The 22781-nt window shown below is 39.5% G+C and overlaps 1 protein-coding gene and 1 long non-coding RNA gene across 2 annotated transcripts in view; both read right to left on the bottom strand.

Annotated features, from left to right (window-relative positions):
* The window catches only part of LOC127504122 (uncharacterized), a 1137365-nt gene that overhangs the window by 299508 nt on the left and 815076 nt on the right, over nucleotides 1-22781 (bottom strand). The gene's annotated exons all lie outside the window — the stretch shown is intronic.
* The window catches only part of gabra3 (gamma-aminobutyric acid type A receptor subunit alpha3), a 222200-nt gene that overhangs the window by 41320 nt on the left and 158099 nt on the right, over nucleotides 1-22781 (bottom strand). The window contains exons 7-8 of the mRNA XM_051878531.1: nucleotides 18767-18910; nucleotides 7021-7173 (exon numbers count right to left, since the gene is read on the bottom strand). Coding sequence (XP_051734491.1) covers nucleotides 7021-7173; nucleotides 18767-18910 — 297 coding nt within the window. The remainder of the gene's footprint in view (nucleotides 1-7020; nucleotides 7174-18766; nucleotides 18911-22781) is intronic.

The raw sequence follows: 22781 nt of genomic DNA, 5'->3' as shown, positions 1-22781 counted from the left end.
TAAATAATAAAAAAATAAAATAAAATAAAAATCCTAATCTATGGGCAGCAGTCAGAGGGCAGATTGGCTGGCTAAAGCTGCTGAGGTTTAATGCTCAGGAGAGCTGGTTTTGAAGGACTACAGAGTAGACCCTCCAGGCACCTTGGAAAACACTACATTTAGGATGGCTTGTCTACCAGCCTGGCCGCTCCATTACTTCAACGTCCAGCCTGCAGCCTGTTTCATCACGGCTGCAGACATCGGTGTACAAGCCCTGTGGAATATCAATAAGGGACTGCTCTACACCTCATTAGTACCTCTCGATTGTAGCCTGCCAGCATATATATAGTGGTTGTCAACATGCATAGGACACAGCTGAGAACCTCAGAGAACAATGAATTTGATATTCTAGTATTACATTCACATGATGAGGGTCAGGAAACTTTGAACAAAATGTTTGTAATGTATGTAAATGTAAAATATTTATTTTATGCATTGCAAACTCCTATAACACAACCGTATTTCTGCCAGTAAATAGTCCTTTAATTCTTTGCAACCACATTTTATCATCTTTGAAAGTTTAACAGATTAGAACAGATTGTAATATTTATTTAAAATCATTAATTGATTATTTATTGATAATTAGCAATGTAACTGATGCTCACTGTCAATGTGTCCTAAAAAGCATGGGTCTCATACTGCTACCAGGTATCTTCAAAGCTTATCCCTGGTTTTTATCATTTCATTTATCATTTCATTGATAATCTACTTCTTTTTGTCTTGTTTTGGCTAGCTTCGCATTGAACTGTAACACTGAAACATTCAGGTGTTTTTTCAATTAGAGGCCCTTTAGTTTATTTTTATTTATTTATTTATTTATTTTTTGCTGTATTTTTTTATATGAAGGTCACATTACTTTACATAACTGTCCTGTGCCTTTTCACAATGCCTTCAGCATTTATGTTCTATATTATATATTTTATAGTTTATATTTACATTTATATTGTTGTAGAAACATTTTTTTTTTAATTATTTATGACAAGACAACAGCATCAGTGAAGAGTATATTTGATATGAAATATGAGATGTGTTGTGTGATGAAAACAATAAAAATAAGGAGGTAAATATCCCTTGTAAACAGATCAGAATTATTGTGTAATTTCCAATCAAGCTCAAATTATGTAAAAAGTGTAAAAACATTATCTTGTGTATTTACGATCCATAAATGCAATAAATGAACTAAGCTTTAAGTAATCAGCCTTTTTTGTTTTTCTTCAAAAACGTAAAATATACAGGTGCATCTCAATAAATTAGAATGTCGTGGAAAAGTTCATTGATTTCAGTAATTCAAATCAAATTGTGGAACTCGTGTATTAAATAAATTCAGTGCACACAGACTGAAGTACTTTAAGTCTTTGGTTCTTTTAATTGTGATGATTTTGGCTCACATTTAACAAAAACCCACAAATTCACTATCTCAATAAATTAGAATATTCATAAGATCAATAAAAAAAGGATATTTTAAACAGAAATGTCAGGCTTCTGAAAATTATGTTCATTTCTATGCACTCAATACTTGGTTGGGCCTCCTTTTGCATGAATTACTGCATCAATGTGGCGTGGCATGGAGGCGATCAGCCTGTGGCACTGCTCAGGTGTAATGGAAGCCCAGGTTGCTTTGATAGCAGCCTTCAGCTCATCTGCATTGTTGGGTCTGGTGTCTCTCATCTTCCTCTTGACAATACTCCATAGATTCTCTATGTGTTCAGGTCAGGCAGGTTTGCTGGCCAATCAAGCACAGTAACGTCATTGAACCAGCTTTTGGTACCTTTGGCAGTGTGGGCAGGTGCCAAATCCTGCTGGAAAATGAAATCAGCATCTCCATAAAGCTTTTCAGCAGAAGGAAGCATGAAGTGCTCTAAAATTTCCTGGTAGATGGCTGCGTTGACTGTGGACTTCAGAAAACACAGTGGACCAACACCAGCAGATGACATGGCAGCCCAAATCATCACTGACTGTGGAAACTTCACACTGGACTTCAAGCAACATAGTTTCTGTGCCTCTCCACGCTTCTGATGTTGTCTTTGGTTCAGAAGTGGCTTGGTACGTGGAATGTGACAGTTGTAGCCCATTTCCTGAAGACGTCTGTGTGTGGTGGCTCTTGATGCGCTGACTCCAGCTTCAGTCCACTCCTTTTGAAGCTCTCCTAAGTTCTTAAATCGGCTTCACCTGACAATCTCCTCAAGCCTGCGGTCATTCCTTTCACTTGTACACCTTTTCCTACCACACTTTTTCCTTCCAGTCAACTTTCCATGAATATGCTTTGGCGCAGCACTCTGCGAACAGCCAGCTCTTTCAGCAATGACCCTCTGTGGCTAACCCTCATTGTAGAGGGTCTTGATGATCGTCTTCTGGACAACTGTCAAGTCAGCAGACTTCCCCATGACTGCTGTTGGGATTACTGACCTAAACCCAGTATTTATACCCTGAGAATGGTAATTTAATAGAACTTGAAATTAAATATTCTAATAATTTGAGAAACTGATTTTTTTATTTTGATGAGCAGCAAGCTGTAATCATCAAAATGAAAACAAAAAAAGTCTGGAAATATTATTATGTCTAATAAATCTAGAATATATTTAAGTTTTACTTTTTGAATTAAATTATATAGAAAAAAAAAAAAAAAACTTTTTCATGATATTCTAATTTATTGAGATGCACCTGCATATACTTGGTTCAGAGTGTAAAAAAAAAAATGTTTTAATGCATTTTTTTTTAAAGGTTTCCTTTATTTTTATGTAGTGCTCCTCTTCACCAGCGTGAATATCATTGGTCCATACAGAGTGTTGTTATACGACCATCTTAACCAAGAAGTCTCGACTAAAGTTGGCTTCTAAATTCAAGGTGAAACAATCACAAGGCATATTATTGTCTCTTTAGGCTTCCCATCACATAGGACATCTTTCTGCCATAATTTTTATTAGCTTGAATCGCTCCCCCTGGGCAAGTGTTTGCACTCTGAACAACAGCAGGCTCCAGATCACTGACTGGCATACACAGTCGCCTGGTGGGAGACACTTGGGGTTGCTATGGCACACTCTTCAGCACCTCTCCTCTGGACAAGATGAGCAGGAACGAATGATAGTAGCAGAAGTGGACTAGAAAAAAAATTGCACAAGATGGAGTGGTGTTTCTGATTGAGGTGGAGAGCATGCCTGGTGGGGCTTCTCCATACAAGAGTGGCGACTAGTTAATGATGCGATTCTTAGCCAGAGTCTGATTACTGATTAGTCACGTTTATAGACTCATAAGACTCAACTTGTGTAATGTGAAATCAGTCAGATACAACCTCCCACTTGTCTTTATGAAATGATGTATGACATGATACTAATTACTGTAGCATTCACAGCTTTTTATTCATTTGACACAAGTAAGAAAATTAGCCCTTTTTTTCTGCTGCTTGTATCTTTGTGGTCTCTCCTTGAACAGCCAACTGCTTCAATACAACTCAATACAATGATGTTATATTCTGAATTAAACCAGTCTGTTTGGCATAGTTATGAATTATCTAGATTATCTAAAGCTAATGAATCAACCTAGAATCATGTATCAGAATACATTATTCAAAATCTATTTTATATGGATCAGAACTAGATGTTTTCAAAGGAGAGAAAAGTAGAGAATATACTTAATGTGCTGAATATGTGCCAACTACTGTTTGAGCTGTGGATTTCTCTGTAACACTTATAAAATTATAAAATTTTATAATACATTTTAATACTTATCTATTCATTGAACACACCTTTAGTAATTTATGAAAAGATATAATGCATTATAACATACATTATGAATACCTTTATAATGTATTATACATAAAGTCTTCAAGTGTTACAGATTTCTCAATAATAACCTGTGTAAACTCCAGAATCAGAGCAAGCTCTGCAGACTGAATGTTGGTAAGTTTATTTATGTCGAGGCCTTAATTCTAGCATATATTAGGTCGAAGGGAGTTGGCAGAGGAGGAAGGAGACAGGAGAGTGGGCAGAACCAGTGGTAACAAAGGAGACAGGAGACTGGAACCAGCGGTTACAAAGGAGACAGGAGACTGGAACCAGCGGTTACAAAGGAGACAGGAGACTGGGTGGAGCCAGCGGCAACGAAGGAGACAGGAGACTGGGCGGAACCAGTATTGACAAAGGAGACAGGAGACTGGGTGGAGCCAGTGGCAACGAAGGAGACAGGAGACTGGCCAGAACCAATGGTAACAAAGGAGACAGGAGACTGGGTGGAGCCAGTGGCAATGAAGGAGACAGGAGACTGGCCAGAACCAGCGGCAATGAAGGAGACTGAAGACTGGGCAGAACCAATGGTAAGAAAGGAGACAGGAGACAGGGAAGAACCAGTGTTGACAAAGGAGACAGGAGACTGAGCGGAACCAGTGTTGACAAAGGAGACAGGAGACTGGGTGGACTTTCTCCACCAGTGGAGGTCCTTGTGGGCATTGGCTCTAGCTCAGTTCTCGTGGCTCACACGACACGGGCTCACTATCTGGGTCTGCAATGGGCTCTGGCTCTGTTTCTGTGGCAGGTGTGGTGATGGCCTGTATAGACTCAGGGTGCGTGGCTGTCGTGAGGAAGGACTAGGGAGAAGTTGTGAGACGGGCAGTATCACTGCACTGATGAGTGATGGCAACAGGATGACTGTAGTGGGCTGGGGAGGCTGTGGATGAATTGCGCTAATGTTTTCATCAACTTAGCCAACAGTGAGGGAGGAGCCATCCAGCCACAGTGCATTGTCCATATACTGTGCCAGGGTACAGTTAGTCGCTCCCTCTGGTAACAGTGGAAATGGATAATTATCCAAACCTCTCCAAAAATGGTCTTCCGACTGTCGCCAGGTGGCAGAGCTCGAGGAACTTGTTCACATACTCTTCCAGAGGACAGGCATATATATATATATGTATATATATATGTATTTTTAGTCAAATGCCTGTATATAAGATTAGTATTGACAAAGTTCAGAGGCTGTCATATATGTGAATCAACTTACTTTGTTGTGCATTTTCAATATGAAAAATAACTTTTATATTGATGGATTAATTGCATTTTGAAAAAAAAATTTTGGGAAAAAAATAATCCTGTGTGAATTTTATGTATATACAATTTACACAGAGTAAATAAGGAATGAGACACAGGTGCATTTAATCAATAAACCAATAAGAAACCATAGAAACAAAAAGCAAACAAAAACTAAACACAGGAAGAAAAAAGAAAAAAAAGAGGTTTTACAAATATTGTGAATTATTCTAAGGAGTCTGTCTTGAAGGTTGTCTGAGTGTGAAAGATAATGGTGAAGGCGGGCCACAAAGAATAAGAAGGTGAAGATGAAATATGACTATACACCTGAGCAAGCTGAACTGCATGCATTAGTTTTAGTGTGAAAATTATGGAGTCTGAAAGTTAAAAGACAACAATGAATGATGAAAAGGAAGAATTATGAAGAACAAAGGGATGAAAAGGAAAATACAAAACGCATTCAATGGTACCAATGGCAGGACAAGAACATCAGCAGCATTATTCAATATGGGTAAATAATAACTTTAGAGTACAGTTGTAATCAAAATTATTCAACCCCCATTGCAAATCAGGTTTATTAGCACAATTTACAGACTTTTAGCTGTTTGCAATGAACAAATCAAACAAAAGTAATTGAAATAGCTCAACACAATGGATGTTTCAAGTGGTTTCTCTTTCACTTTTAATTACTTCTGCAGTCTCAAAATTATTCAACCCCTTCATGGCAAGCATCTTTAGTAGCCTACTTAGTAGAGCAGCCTTTTGCTGATATTGTAAACTGGCAACAAAGGGTAAAACAAACCCCTTCAGTTCAGCAATTCTCATAGCTGGGATCACCAAACGTAGGATTTCAAAGTTCAATGCGTATTTAAAATAAAAGCTCAAAATGACAACAACCATCATAAACAGAATAAACAACTCATGGGACAAAAACACATTTTACAAATACAACTATACCCATGCTGTATACAAATGACCATTTATTTTCATAAGGTACAACTACTATTAATAGTATATTCTAAGAGTGCCCCAATCAGGACTTTTGGGACGCAGATTCGGTCGATATAGATCATCGAAATAAATACTACTACATGATAAACAGAAGGCTTAAAACAGACCCCGTGCAATCTCACAACAAACGTGATTCATAAATACAATTTCATTTGGTGTGGTTCTGTGTAATATTCAGAACAGTGGTGCATGAAATGCTTCTGCACTCTGTCAAAAACAGTTTGTGAGAAGTGTCAAAAATGTTTTATTTAGTAGCTGATTGCAAAAACTTTCTCAACAGTAACATCCTCTACAGTATTGCTGGCAGGATGAGCCCTGCTTCGCACCTGATGCTCGAGACCTTGATAAAAAGCAAAACAGCAGATGAAGCCAGGCACAATGCCAAAGTTGATGTGAATTCAATAAACAATAATCTCTTAACTTCAGATGGCTTAAAAATCCTGCGTGAATAGGCTGCTAAAGGAGATACAGTTGCAATACTTTTGGGTTTATACTTGCCTTTCCTGTCCTGTCAGCATTAATTTTTTTTTTTTTTTTTTTTTTTTTTACTTCAATTCACTCCAGATTTAGGTTCATCTAATCTGTAATTAATTAAGTGCTTGTGTGGTGGCTGAGGTAATTACAGGTCAATCCTGTGATCCCTGCACCATTTCAAAACAGAATCCATCACTATCCTGGTTTAGGGCCTCTCAGGGAATGTACATGGTAATCTTTCATGGGGAATACTGATTTTTCAAATAATCCCTGATGCTTTTGCTTACTGAACGCTTCCCGTTATTTCATTATGACAAATGAAAACAATAAAAAAACAAAAGTACCTTTACAAATATAAGGCACAGCATGTTTTGATGTAGTCTCATAATTTAAACAGCAGCTCTATGTTGGATGTGTTATTTTCCGGATTACTCGCAAAGCACATCTGTGCATTAAGAAACAATAGGGAAGAAAAGCTTACCGAAGACAGTGCGTGCTGGCACAGACTCCCGGTTCAGCCAGAAGGAGACCTGAGAGAGAATGACGGTCATTATGCAGGGGAGATACGTCTGGATCACGAAATAGCCAATTTTCCTTTTCAAATGGAAATACGTTGTCATCACTACATATTCTCCTATATAAGAAACGAGAAAAAGAGAGGAGAGAGACCATAAGAGAGATGAATTATTGATGGTACAACACATACATAGACTAAAATATTCCTTATTTATTTACGGAAAATCATTATTTATTTATTTTTTATTTTAAATCATTATTATTCATTTTATATCATACAAGCAGCGCAAATGAGATATAGAGAGATGCGATCTTCTGTTGGAGAGGAAAGTTAACTGCTTCTTGTATATAACAGCGCCAACGATGGAGTAGGACTCAAGTGTTTTCTCAGCATGGTTGGAGTAGATTGGATGTTCTAACCTTAACAGCAGGAAGGAAGTGACAGACAATTGCCCAATCTGAAAGCCCTTCCATTTAGTTCTTTTTGAAGGTCTGATGGAGTATGAAGAGCTGCGATTATGTCATTAAAATCAGAGGTCGGATGGCCAATTTGCAGATTTTAAGTCACATAATATATGTTCAAAATTTTCAACATTCAAAATAAGGGAAATATTATTCCTTAAAAGCTGGTCTGGTAGATCAGAAGTAGTAGGAGACTTACAGTCTTTATTTTCTCTCATTTAATCTCATTGCTGTCTAGAAGAAATTGAGATATCTTATTTTCTTCTGAGAAACAATAAAAAAAATATATAAATGCCTCGCAAAAGAATTCTTTCGTTTTTTCCACATTGTATGTTGTAGCTTTATACTAAAATTCTTTACATTTATTAGTTTTTCCACATCAATTTACAAAAAACAAAACCGTATGTGTGGGTGCTCTGAACCTGCTTTTTATTGGATATGTCTGTATTTTGCTGTTTTCCTTCTATCATGACCTTGTCTCTGAAAAACAAGCCCAAAGCATGATACTACCACCACCACTGCTTCACTGTTGGGATGGTACTGTGCAGGTGGTGAGCAATGCCTGGTTTCCTCCAGACATCAATTCGAATTAGACATCCTTAGAATTGAAGTTCAACAGACCAGAGAATCTTGTTTTTCACAGTCTGAGATTCATTTAGGTGCTTTTTTGCAAATTCCAAGTAGGCTTTCATGTGTCCAGCACTGAGGAGAGGCTTCCTTCTGGAAACTCTGTCATAAAACCCAGGAGGTCATACAGTGATGGTTCTCCCATCTCCACACATGATCTCTGGAGCTCAACCAGAGTGACCATCAGGTTCTTGGCCACCTTTCTTTCTAGGGTCCATCTCCCCCTAATTGTTCAGTTTCACCAGGTGGCCAGCTCTAGGATGAGTCTTGCTCATTCCATACCTCTTCCATTTACTGAATTACAGAGGGCTCTGTGCTTTAGGGAAACCTTTAATGCAACAGATTTTTTGTAGCCTTTATCTCTAAAAGTCATCTACAATAAAAATTTAGCCATATGGTACAAGAAGAACATTTACTGTTTTGGATATTTGGCTGCATGTACTAAGAACTTTGAACTACTGTATTTTTGAACTACTACTTGTGAAAACAACTGTAAACACATTCAAAGTTGATGTGTTTGGTTGCAAGACGCACCAATATCATCTGGCTTCAATGACATCAAATCTGGTGCAGACCAAATTTAATAGTGCACATGTGCAAAAGTGAATAATGACTTTTAATAATGAATTTTAATCTATTCCTCACACAAAAGTCATCACATCATATGAATTCAGAAGGTTTGGAATATAGGTCATAAGTCGTATGGACCACATTTTATGGTGCTTATTTATCATTTTTATAGTGCATCAGTCCTCATCATGTAAAAGAAAACTCTCGGCATTCTGTGAAATATCTTCTTCTGATAACAGAATTTTCATTTTTATGGGACATTTTCCTTAAAACAAGACCTGAGGTTGAAATTCCAATCTCTGTAGGAAAAGCAATTTTCAACTGAGTCAGTGTTCTCTCCCTGCACTGGGAGGCAGAGCAGAGGACAATTAAAATGACAAAATGAAGAATAAACAGATGCTTCTGGTGCTTTAAAAACAAACACTGGAGTATTTGTCTTTTTCATGTCAGCTGAGGTAAGATATGGGTCTCATCTGGAGGCAAGTCAATACAAAACCTTTTCACCAGCGCTGACATACACCCAGAGCTTTTCAAACGTGTCTTAATAGTGTTGGTCTCTAAATAATCACTGACGTGGCCTTGACATGTGACTTTTACTAATGTGTTCATTGCAGAATGAGCCTGGTTATACTATAATAGCAATAAGGTGTAAAAAGGTTTGCATGGACGGGTAAGATGGGGGAAGATGCCCCCTTAAGAACAAGGTCCATTTACTTTTAAATGTTTACATATTTAGATATTAGTTTAGCATGCTCGTAGCACAAAATGTAAAATTATTCAAATATATACACCCTACCATTCTCCACTGTGCCACTCGGTTTCACAGAAATTGCTGGGTAGAATCTGATTGCCAGTCTTGTTGTACTGAAAACTATGGAGGAGTAGAAACTAATGTTGTGTGTCAGCAATAAAAAAAAAAAAAAAAAAAAAAAAAGGCTTAGTGGCCACTACTACAATCAGAATTGTACAGACTGAAGTATATAAGTGTTGATTCAAAAAACAAAAAAGAACTCAGAATCAAAGGGGTGACAGATTTTTTTTTTTCCTCAGATCTTTTCTGAACAGTAGAGCAAAGTAAAAAGACATTGCAATGAAATACAGTAGTAATGGTGCTAATATATGTTTTAATATACATTTTAATATACATATTTATATGATTTAAACCTACAATATGATACACGAATGAGTGTAAACTATGAATGAAATGAGCACAATATGCTATGATAGGCCTACATCAGGGGTGCCCAGTCCTGTTCCTGGACATCTACCTACCTGCAGAGTTCAGATCCAACCCTGATCCAACACACCTGTCTGTAATTATAAGGTGTTCCTAAAGATCTTAATTAGCTGAGCTGAACTTTGCAGGTAGGCAGATCTCCAGGAACAGGATTGGGCACCCCTGGCCTACATGATATGTTTCTCTGTCTCAGTCTCTCCCGGAGCTGGCAAGCATGTTGTCACGGAATGGTGGCTGTAGAAAGAGCATGACGAAGGAGATGATGAGAAAAACAGAGTCTTTAATAAAAAAAAGCTAACTCAGAATTACAACCACGTTCAACAAAAAATAACAACAAATGACTGAACAGAACAGTGAAAAATACACACAGTAAATGACTGAAACTAAACAGGAACAGCTGGACAAGGATTAACTAATCAGTAACCATAGGAACTAATGAGAACCCATGCAAACATGACAGGAACTAACTAAACAGAACATAATTGTGACATTACGCCCCCCTTGGAAAGGCGCATTCTAGTGCCGTACAATGTCTAACTGAGGGTGGGGGCTTTGGAGGTGACCGGACAGGAATCCGGAGGAGACAAACACCATGGTGGATCTGACAGTGGGAGGAGCCACGGTGGAGCTTTGGCTGAAGGGCTGGGCACAACCTGGGAGCCAATTGGTGGAGACGGAACCAGGGTGAGTAGAGGAACTGGCGGAGCAGAGAGGCCTACAGACCAGGGTGACTTCCGCGGCCCGGAAGCCCAAGGTGAAGCTACAGGGTCTCGGCTGACCAGGGCGACGGTGGAGCGAATGAGGATGACAGAGAGTTGGAGAAGCCTGATGGAGCTGAAGGGTAGAGGGTTGAGGTGCAGCCGGTGACCCAGAAGTCCAGATTGGCCATGGTGGAGATGAGGGAACGCAGAGCCTGGGTGGAGCCGGTGAGCTGACAGGTCGAGGTGGAGACATGGGCCTGGAGGCCCAAGGTGAAGCAGGGGACTCTGCCTCATGCCAAGCTGGCGGAGGGGAAGCCCGAGGTGAAGCTGATGAACCGCATGGAGCTAGTGGTGGTACTGATGGATCCAGGGGACTGGCCATAACCAGCGGGGGAGATGGGATCAGGAAGTCAGGCAGGAACACCGGAGCATCCAAATATCCGGATGGGACCGGTGAAGAAGGCGAGGATTCGGCGGTGCGGATCTGGGTGGGAACTGGATCCGTGGACCACTGATCTATCAGGTTCAGGTCTGGTCCTGCCTCAGGGGTGGACTGATGAGTGCGTTTAGTCTCTGGGGTTTTGATGGTTTCCGGCTCTGGTTCCTGGACGAGCTTAGTGGGTGCCTCGGGTTCGCTGGCTGTAAAGGAGAGGCCCCTGTCCCAGAGCATCCAGCCCAAATACCCCAGAAACCTTTGGTTCTTGGGGAGGAGGAGGAGTTTTTTTTTTTTACTCGTTTTAGAGTGGTCGGTTATTTTGTCATGGAATGGTGGCTGTAGAAAGCACACAAGGAAGGAGATGATGAGAAAAAACAGAGTCTTTAATAAAATAGCAAACTCAGGAGAATTACAACCATGTTCAACACAAACAATAACCAACAAAGGACTGAACAGAACAGGGAGTATACACAGTAAATGATGGAACTAAACAGGAACAACTGGACAAGGATTAACTAATCAGTAACCATAGAAAATAACGAGAACTCATACAGACATGGCAGAAACTTTATAATTTGTTCATTTGAATGCAACATCCTTGTTCTCTAATCAGCTATTTTAAATATCTTCTATTTGAGGCTGTGGATGATTGTCTGGACATAACTAAAAGTTCGTCTGTAAAATGAAAAAATAAAGATTGAACAGCGAGTGAACAGTCAGTTCTTGAATTTCATGCATTGGAAGCAAAATGGAGAAAAGATCTGAATGACTGTGACAAGGCCAATAGTGATTGCTAGACGAGTCAGAGCATCTCTAAAAAGTCTTGCGGGGTGTTCCCGGTATGCAAGGGTTAGTACCTACCAAAAGCGGTATAAGGAAAGACAAACGGTAAACCGACGTCAGGGTCATGGGCACCCAAGGCTCTTTGATGAATGTGGGGAGCGAAGGCTAGCCCATCCGGTCTGATCATACAGAAGAACTACAATAGCACAAACTGCTGAAGAACTCTATGCTGCCCATGATAAAAGGGTGTCAGAACACAGTGCATTATAGACAGCTGCTTATGGGGCTGCGTAGCCGCAGACATGTCAGTGTGCCCATTATGACCCCTGATCAGCACCGAAAGTGGCTACAATGGGCACGTGAGTGCCAGTACTGGACCATGGAGCAATAGAAGAAGGTTGTCTGGTCTGATGCTGGGAAACCTTGGGTCCTGCCATTCATGTGTTACTTTGACATGTACCACCAACCTAAAGATTGTTGAAGATTGTTCAGCGGATAATGCACACTGCAAAAATTGTTCAGGAATCGTTTTGATGAACATGACAAAGAGTTCAAGGTGTTGTCTTGCCCTTCAAATTCCCCAAATCTCAATCCGATTGAGCATCTATGGGATGTGCTGGACCAACAAATACGATAAACGGAGGCCCAACCTCACAATTTGCAGGACTTAAGTGATTTGCTAATATCCCGGTGCCAGATACCACAGGACATGTTCAGAGGTCTTGTGGAGTCCATGCCTCGATACATCAGAGTTGTTTTGGCAGCATGAGGGGGACATACACGGTGGCAGGTGGTTTTAATGTTGTGGCTGATCAGTGTATTTATATGCATATTATTGTTTGGTCTATGAACATAAAGATAATCTGCCAGCATCTGCATCTCAGCTTCCTGAGAACCCTGCATTTTGTTCCACTCTGTTGCGCTCCGTCCAACTGTCACTGAATGCAAGAATGCAATCTGTGCGAATGGCAAAAACATGCTTGCAATTAGGTGGTATTTCAAGCTTGAATTGCTCAGAAGAAAGGAAAATCCCTTATTAGGGAATTTAAATACGGATAAAGAAGATTACAATGGCACATAATTGTAGTCAATAAAATGTGCATTTAATTGTGACCCTTAAAATACAACCTCAATGTAAAGCATGATATTCATTCAGGTTTACTATTTTTTTTTTTTTTTTTTGGAACAAATATTTATATATAAAATGATTTGCATTTCACTGGTTTAGAAAAAGTGCACCATTAATAATGTGGATTTCATCGTTTATTTTCACACGTGCACTTTATTGTATTGAGCACACACACTTTTCTTGTGGCACTCAAACTCGTTTGGGTCCTTCCTTCTTCAGAGAAGCTGTATGAGCCCAATAAATGTGGCAGAAAGCAATCGATAAGCTAGGTCCTTGTAAAGCAGGCTAGATAAATTACTTTACAAACAGACAAAAATGGAATTTGTAAGCACATGACAAGGCTGAAATAAATAAATAATAAAAAACTTGTGGGAGGCAAGCAAAATTAATTCATTCAGGTTGTCAGGTGCAAAAGGAGAGATTTCATAAAGGGAATGCTACAGTATTACAGACTCATGCATATAAATAAGCTGTGTTAAAGATCAATGGAGGTTTTTCATTATCCTGCATAAATCTGTAACTATGCCTCAAATGCTGAAAAACAAAGGAGGCAGATGTTTCCATATCCTTCAAGGATACCTTTTAAAATGCTGATTGCAGCATTCAGTGTAAATGCAAGAGATCTGGCAGTGTACAAAACTGAAAATAAGTAGGGCTGGATACAATATTGGCAATTACCTCATGATACAATATGTACTTTGATATACATGTTGTGACTCAGTATATTGCAATCCATATTTCAATACATCACAATATCATAACTGGATTGTTATTTAAACTGTGCTAAATAATTTTCAATTTCAGTCTCTTTTTTTTAATCGGTGGCTGTATATAAGTAAGCTCACAAAGATGAGGAATTCACAGAAACAGTCTTTAATTCAATAATCCACAGAATACAGGGCAGAATCGTGAGGGAACACATCCACTTTACAAAGACAAGACCGGACAAAGAACTTAAAAAAACAGGGAGTATATATACACAGACGTTTGCTCACTATAGCTTTTATGTTGTATTATGAAGCAGACGTGCCTGTATGCAGTCGCACTAAAACTTTGCAGCTTTATTATTGAGGTGGGAACACACACATACATTCAGCAGCTGAATTTCAACCTCTGCCCGGTTCATTTAAAAGAGCCCATCGTGTTTTTTTCCCTCCCTCGCTCTCTTGTTATCATTATATTCGAATTCATTCAAATAAATGTAATCTTACCCGCTACTTTATTTCACTTCAGAGTTATAGATCTAACAATCGTAGATAAAATAACAAATGCAAATTATTTTCAGGTCTATATTCATTTAGTCAGATTTCGCGCTGCAAAACATCCATGACACTGACAGCTCATAACTTATCCATTCTTGCAGGTAATTTCACGTCAAGTCTGGTCACTTGACGTGAAATATCTGAATAATTTTAATAGCACGGCCATTCAAAACCTGAGGGTCTAACATGTGCATAGTTAAGCTATCAATGACGATCATTTTGGGCGGGAATTAATGTAAACACAGATATACCGGTCACGTCTAAAGTGAATGTAAACACACCGGTCAAAAAATTGGATATGGTCAAAAGATCGGATCTGTGCATTAAGACTTGCAGTGTAAATGCAGCCAATGAAACTAAGCTAAAACAGAACATATATGTTACACTCTTGGCTTGATTGTTTAGACTTTTGCCTAGTCCAGGGAGTCATATAACCAGCTCTGGGAATGCTGGCTTTAGATCTGTAGACTTATAGAAAATTTTGCATTGTTTACATTGATTATGCACTCTTTGTTGTCATTAGCCAAGTTTCCATCCAGTGCATACATTTTAAATCACTAAAAAATCTGCCTTTGAGCCGTTTCCATACATTTTTCGATACCATATATTGTATCGCAAATTATATTGTATCTTTCACATCCCAAATATTTGTAAAATGTAGAAGGTAAGACAATGGAAATTCACCCATTTACCGCTTAAGAAATATCAGAAGGTGGTGCGAAAGTGGAGCAGCTTGTCTAATTGGACTGCATATAACTGCCTTTGTGTGACGAGGCCCATGGATTTGGACACAGCTCATTTCTCCTGTATGCAAAATTTTAGGGTCCATAATAAAAAAAAGATTGGTATGGTAAAAACACACATCCGAACACTGACTCATTATTGGCCGGCTCCTGCATCAGCATCACACATCACGGATGCATTGTGCGGCTCGTGTTCAGCTTCGGCCAATACAGAGCCAGCTATCGGACGTAAACACAGAGGCCTGCACTGCGTTCACTATGTCAACTGCGTATGACAACAGTTCAAATTGTTAAATGAAGTCATTATTTTTGTTTTGTTTTTGCGCACAAAATGTTATGAAGCGACGAGAATACTTTAAGGTTGAACCACTATCTTTACCTTTCTGGACTTTAAAAGGTGCAATGACATTGCTGCCTATGTATGGTTCAGATTCCCTAGGATTTCATCAAAAATATCTTTATTTGTGTTCCGAAGATGAATGAAGGTCTTACGGGTTTGGGACGACATGTTTTTATTGTTGTAGGGGATATACAGCTAACATAAGGAAGGTTCTTCTTAAATACCATCATCACAGTGATTTCCCCACTCGAGGGGATCCGATTTTAGATCAGTGCTATTCAACACTCAAATACAGTTTCAAATCCCTCCCCCAGCCTGCCTTTGGTGAAGGTGACCATATTAGCATACTGCTGTTACCTGCATACAGACAATGCCTAAAAAAGGAAAAATCAGCTGTCAGACCAATCCACAAATGGAGTGAGGATGCCATCTCCAGACTCCAGACTTTGAATCCACAGACTGGGAAATGTTTCAGAAAGCAGTAGGCAATGACATCAGTGAATATACAGACTCTGTGATCTGTTATATTAAATGCACAAAGGACATTTCCCAACCAGAAGCCCTGGATAAAACAAAGAAGTGTGCGTGAACTTGAGAGCACGAACCACTGCTTTTAACTCTGGTGACTTCATAGCCTACAGCCTATAGTCCAGATATGACCTTCAAAAAGATACCAGGGCTGCTAAAAAAGCCTACAGGGAGAGAGTGGAGTCAGATTATATTTTGGGTACTTCAACCTCCTTACCAGATGAGCCTAACACCTTCTATGCTCGGTTTAAGGCTGATGACACACCTCCTGTGGTGAAAATTCCTACTGTCTATGACAGCTGCCCTCTGATCCTAAAAGTTTTTGTTGAGTAGATCCTTCTGTTTGTCGACTATAGCTCTGCATTCAATCATCATCATCTTGACAAAATTGTAGCTAAAGATCATGGTCTAAACAGCCAACTGTGTAACTGGATTCTGGACTTTCTGACGACTGCAACTGCACATCCTCCACACTCACACTCAGCACTGGTGCTTCACAGAAATGCGTTCTTACCCTCCTTCCTCCCTGTTAACATATGACTGTATGGCAAAACACAGCTCAAATATTATCTGTAAGTTTGCTGATGACACAGCCATCTTATCCTCATCTCCAATCGAGATGAAACGTCCTACACCGAGGAGGTTGGTTTACTCACAGCATGGTGTAGTGACAATAACCTTTCTCCTAATGTCAGCAAAACAAAGGAGATAATTGTGGATTGCAGGAAAACATGGAGAGGGGGACATGCTCCTATTCACATCAATGGAGTGGAGGTTCAAAATGTCAAAAGCTACAAGTTCCTTGGTGTCCACATCTCTGATGATCTCTCCTGGTCCTACCATACAGACACGGCAAGTGAGAGCAGCTCAACAATGTCTTTACTTCCTGCAGAGGCTAAAGAAAGTTGGTGTTGACTCAAACATTTGAACAAACTTTTATTGTTGCACCACAGAGAACATCCTGACAGGCTGCATCACAACTTTTTATGGCAGCTGCTCTGCCCTGGAACGTAAAGCACTGCAGAGAGTGGTGAGAACAAGGACTGTAGCCACCTAGCTCACTACCTTTTTGTGCCACTGCCATCTGGCAGATGCTTCAGAAGCATCCAGTCGCGAACTACCTGATTAAAGAACAGTTTTTACCTACAAGCCATCAGGCTACTCAACAGCAATTAATCATCTCCTCCTGCACGCCTACACTTTACTAAACTTTATTAAGTCCCTCTATATCAGTATTCTTTACAATTATTGGCATTTTTGCTCTAAATCCTTACCTCAACAGTTTATTATTTTTCACTGCATAGTATACTACGTGTTCATACTATATTTTATTATTATTACTCTATATTTAGAATGCATTGTCTTATAACTGTTTTGTATGACTGAATATTATTATCTTTCACTTTGTTCTGTGACCCTGACTGAATGTTATTGTCCTGCACTTGTCTGTGACCTGAGCCTTGTCTTAAGCATTTAAATGCCCCGTTTACCTGTGTAAGATGAGCAAATTAAAAATAAACTACTTAAACTGGAACTTGAATTTGATGGCAATATACATTTTGTGTGTCTGGGCCGCACACACTGCCCCCAAGGTGGCGGCATCTGCTGCAGCCAAGGAGGCCGATTCTGAAGCCAATGTGGCCACTGTTGGCTCTGTTATGGCCACGTAGGGTGACTATGAACTCTCTGTGCTCACTGTCATGTCCATGGAGGCTGTCTATGAACTCACAGTGCCCCAGGCTATGTCATGTCTGTTTTTGGTTTTGTTTCACATTCATGTTTTCATGTCTTTTATTTTGATTTTAAACATAGCCAAGTAGTTTCAAGTGATTCCTTGTTCCCTTATGTGATCTTGTCATGTGGCTCCTTTAGTTCATGTGTCTTCTCATTGGTCCATTGTCATGATTGCGTTCAGGCCCTCATGTTTCCATTGTATCTTATCTAGTTTGTTCGTGTAACCGTTGTAGGGTGAGTGTAGTCAGATCTGTTCATGTCAAGTCTGTTTTAAGTCAAATTTAAGTCGAATCATTGTTTGATTTTCACAGACAAGGCTTAAGCTAGTCCCAGACTAAAATGCATGTTTGAGCTGCTTTAACTGAAAACAACTTACACTGACATATCTTAAAATATGTCAGTGCCTTTGTTTTGTCTCAAGATGAACACCAGTAATGTTTTTTTTTTTTTTTCTAGGGCACGTTTATAAAAGATACTTAAATATCCTAATTGAACTAAGGCTTAATCCTGGCTTAGTCTAAATAATAAACTGCACATTGGTTCTTATCTAGGCTTTTAGTGGAATACATTACAGCGCTAATACAGCTTTAAAGTTAAATAAAATAAAGTAATAAAACTTGATTTTGACCTCAGTCAAAATGAATTGCCTGGGAACAAATAATAGATTCATGACACCAAAGATTGCCCATTAGATATACCCCAAAACAAATGATCTCAAGTTTAACCACTACAGAGACATCAGAGCGAGCAGCAAATGTCAGAAAGACTTTGTGAAACAATTCCGAAAACGTCGGACCAAATTTTCAAATAAGTAAACCGCAGATTTGATTTAAAACTACATTCTGTGAAACAACAACAGTAGTATTTCGAAAAATTATCATGGGTTTTCTCCTCCATCATTATCGTTCACTATGTGAAATGCTGCCTGTCTAGAACGTGCAGAAACACACACACGCTTATGACTGTATCAGAAAAGCCCTAAAATAAGTATATTTCACTGTCAGGATGTTGACTTGTTCCAGATGTTGATCACCTCACTCAATCTCTACCAAGTTTTGTGTTCACAATTGGATATTTCTTTTAAACCATTAAAAAAAAAAAAAAAAAAAAAAAAAAAAAAAAAAAAATTCTGACTGGCACAAAAGAGAAAAGTAATTACCTGTACTGGAGCTGATGGTCTCTTTGCCAATGACGTGGCCCAACAGGTCATACTGGTTGAGTCTAGAACCATCAGGAGCCACAGAAACAGATTTCTCATCATCCGCTGTCCAGATGTAGACAACCTCGTTGTTGGTGTAGGCATCTTAGAGAGACAAACCACAAGAGTACTGGTTTATTCTAATCAAAAATGTAACTTGCAAACAATTGCAATGCTGTTTTGGTATCCTTAATGCAGCCTTATTATTTTGCTTCAATTACTCTTAGAACACTGTCAGTCCTGTTCCTGGAGAGCTATATCTTCCTGCAGAGTTCAGCTCCAACCTGCTTTAACACACCTGTCTGTAATTATCAAGTTTTCCTGAAGCTCTTATTTAGCTGGTTCAGGTGTGTTTGATTAGAGTTGGGCACCCCTGCTTTAAAGGTAAATTATGTAGTTTCTGCGACACTAGTGGCACCTAGCGGGATTACAAAAATAAAGCCTATTTTCAAACAACCTTGCAAATGCCCCTTTCATGTGCTGCACCTCCCCCAACTTAAACATCACAAACACAGCACTTACGGGTGCTTGTGAAGGCATGTCTCAACAGGTAAACTAATACTTTTAGCTGTGTTGCTATGCTCTATAAGCGATTGAGTAGGATAACACTCGCAAGGGTTTCGCTTAAAACAACCCGTCCAATATATCTGCACAGGGCACTTTTTCATTTTTTTTAAATGAATTACTGTTGGAAAAATCACCTGTTTGGCTAGTATTTCTTTGCTTGTTAAAAATAGTGTGTGGTAGGTGTAGTGTATAAATAAATTATGTTACAACCTTTCTGATATTATGTATACTAAAAGGTTGTAGATTTAAGATGTACTGAGAAAAAGCTTCTATTTCCATGAATGAGTTGGAAAAACACTAACTAAAAATCATACTGTATCACAAAACAAATCTCATGAAAAAATATGGGGGCAGTAGAGGGAATACATGCACCTCAATGAGGGCAATTCGAATGCAACTTTAATAAAAGCCGACTACCCATGGGTCAACTGCTCCCTCCGATTAGCTGCTTCCTTGAATCTAACATATATAATGGGAAAACATAACAAAGGACTTATTGTGTTTAAATACACAAGGACGAACTTTGCAAAAGAGCTTGAAAAACAATTATTTCGGGGTCCGTACGCAGCAGCAAACAATGCAGACCGACTCATGTGCGCTCGCACAACTCTAAGCAAGTGAGCAGGAGAAAAGCTGGCAGGCTTAACACTAGAAACATAATTCACACACAGCAGGCAGAGGTTTGCTAATTAAATTTTGATGGCCACAGAGAGAAGTTATTGTTTTATTCTATTAGAAGGTCATTAATCAAAAGCTAAACACATCAAATTTAATGCCATTTCATCCATTATGAATAGTATTTGATAATGAAGTGCATTATTCCATCTTCAAATATATATTTGCATTGTACGACTGCATCAGTTTATATTTATGGGGAGTCTGGCCTACAGGAAATGGCACGAGCTGAAAAGGTCAGTGGTGTCACAGACTTTCAGCACATTATACGAGAAGTCTTAAATTTAGTGCCTGTGCTAAAACTCAATTAATACTGTGATGAGAGAGAGAAAGAGAATGGAACATGAAAGGATGAATTAGAAGCCATTCAAACTGGATTGGAGAAGGAAATATTTAATCGAATATCACTTTTCAACACTGTATTCATGTGAATGACCTTGCTATAGGTTGATTAATAGTCCAATAATAGTTTATAAGTCTCAGTAGAGTGTTCCCTTTGTTAAATATTACTGCACAAAACACATTTGAGTATTTGTATTTGTTTAATGTACAGTGTAAACATGTATTTCATCTAAAATGAGCAGCTGGTTAATGAGGGAATAAGGAGCTTATATGCATTTTTAGATCTCTACTCGCTTGGCCAATATGGGTTATCCTCAATTATAAATCATCATGACCGGCAGTAATACAAAAGCTGGCCATTTGTTCGGCTGGTGTGAAATGAAATAATGGAAAAGAAATAAGCAGAAGGAAAATAAAAACAGGCTCTGGGAATCAAGATTATTTTTTATGGTGTTCATTTTAATGGTTCTTGAATATCTGCATTCCTTTGCCAATAAAGACACAAAACCAAACTACCAAATTTGTCTTGTGGTGATATTGAATTTACAGCCTTTCAGCAAAGGAAATCATTGATACACACTCCCAACAGAAAAAGTCTAAGGGTTATCTGGTTATCTGAGAAGGGGAACGAAACAACGGTGTCTGAACCATGCGTGTACACACAGCAATTTCATTTAGCAGACAACAGTCCATTGCGTCATCACTGGAGCGCCTGTGAGTATAAGAGGGCACCTGCAATGTACGTCATCAACTTCTTTGTCTGAAGGAGATGTGCATGCAGACCAGAGGCATAGCAATGAGATGCAGTGTCTCATTCCCCTTCTCAGGGAACCATGGTTCATAACCTAAGAAGTTCCCTTTCAAAGTGGAACTCAACACTGCATCTTCTGTTGACACTATGGGGAACAAATACCCACTCTGGCATGCTGAGGAAATGTCTTCCTCAATAGCTGTGCCTATTCACAACCATTACTTAGCCGGAGTCAGACACAAATCATCATAGAGGGTGTGTCCTAGGACTCATAGAGGCTGTCAAGTGGTAGTATTCCATCGGCCATTGCCTGAGCTTCAATGCTTTGTGACAAGGATAGTCCCGGCCTTTAAAACCTTCCTCACGGGCCAGGCATTAGCCATGTGAGGCCCAAGAACACAGCTCTAAGGCTTAGCCATGTCAAGTCTTTTGTATGACACAGCCCATTTGGAATACTTGCTGAGGAAACATTTTAAGCTGCAACCCTGGCTCACCACTACCTCCAGAGGGACCCTAAATACTCAAACCCCTAGGGAACTGCAGGGGAGCTTCAGCTCTACTACCCCAGAGTTTTTAATCAGGGGAGAACACTCTGACTCTGCTGGAAGCCAAAGACTCCCAGCACTTGAATAAGGTGCCCAATAACAAGAAGGGATGCTATAGGCAAATTACCTCTAGTTGTTAGTTTCTACATGGACCGGTTAAAGCTGTGAAGAGAAGCAGACGACCTTACTTCAAAACCCCAGAAAGTGGGGCAGGTACTCAACCCTGAATTGAATATATCCCACCAGGGGAGAAGAACTTCGGCCCACCACCATAGTACTAGAGGGGCTAGCTCAAATTTCTCTATTCTAACAGTTACCAAAAAGGGGCTTACTACTTTCCCAGATGCTTCCTTACCTAAATATCCAAGTCTGTTGGGAAATGAATTTAGCAGCTCTACCCTCGAGCCCTATGCCAGACCTGTCAGATGGCAGATCATAAAATAACGAAATGCACCTTTTACATCATATGTCCAGCCTCAGAACCTGATGTAAGCACTTGCTACAGCCTGTAGCCCACAAACACCCTTACTTTTCCTCAGAGATTCAATCCTTTTTATCAAATCATTGATCACATCCCTCAGATCTTGTCATCTGTTCCTATTGTCCCACCTCCTCTGAGCTTTATTCCTCGAAGGAGGAGGAGTCAGAGTGGCCACTCTTTGCCTCTGACCCTGCCTCCAGCCCTCAGACTGCGAAGGACTGTGTCCCCCAGAGGTCTTAGGCAGAGTTCACCAACTTCAACCACCAGAGAGGGACATATCTCCTGGAAGCTGCTGAAAGCATCATGGAGAAAGATTTTTATCACAGATGCCTCTCCTTCAGACTCCTCCCACGCTCCTCTTATACTCACGGATGCTCCAGTGATGACATCAAAGACTGTTGTCGGCCAATGAAATGCACACATGCTTCAGACACCGGTCACGCTGATGGCATTCTCCATAGAGTTAATCCAAGATGCAACGTTGAGTTCCACTTCGAAAGGGAACTATTAAATTTCTTATGATTACCTATTGTAAACACCAAAAACAATATATAGGACCAGGCAAGATTTGTGAATTATACGAACGCTCTCTGGAAATCTGCCATTATAATTCAA

Source organism: Ctenopharyngodon idella, chromosome 21 (genome assembly GCF_019924925.1).
Source record: "Ctenopharyngodon idella isolate HZGC_01 chromosome 21, HZGC01, whole genome shotgun sequence".
Classification (NCBI taxonomy): Eukaryota; Metazoa; Chordata; class Actinopteri; order Cypriniformes; family Xenocyprididae; genus Ctenopharyngodon; species Ctenopharyngodon idella.
The sequence above is the reverse complement of the archived record's forward strand: the minus strand, read 5'-3'. Positions and strand labels throughout refer to the sequence as shown.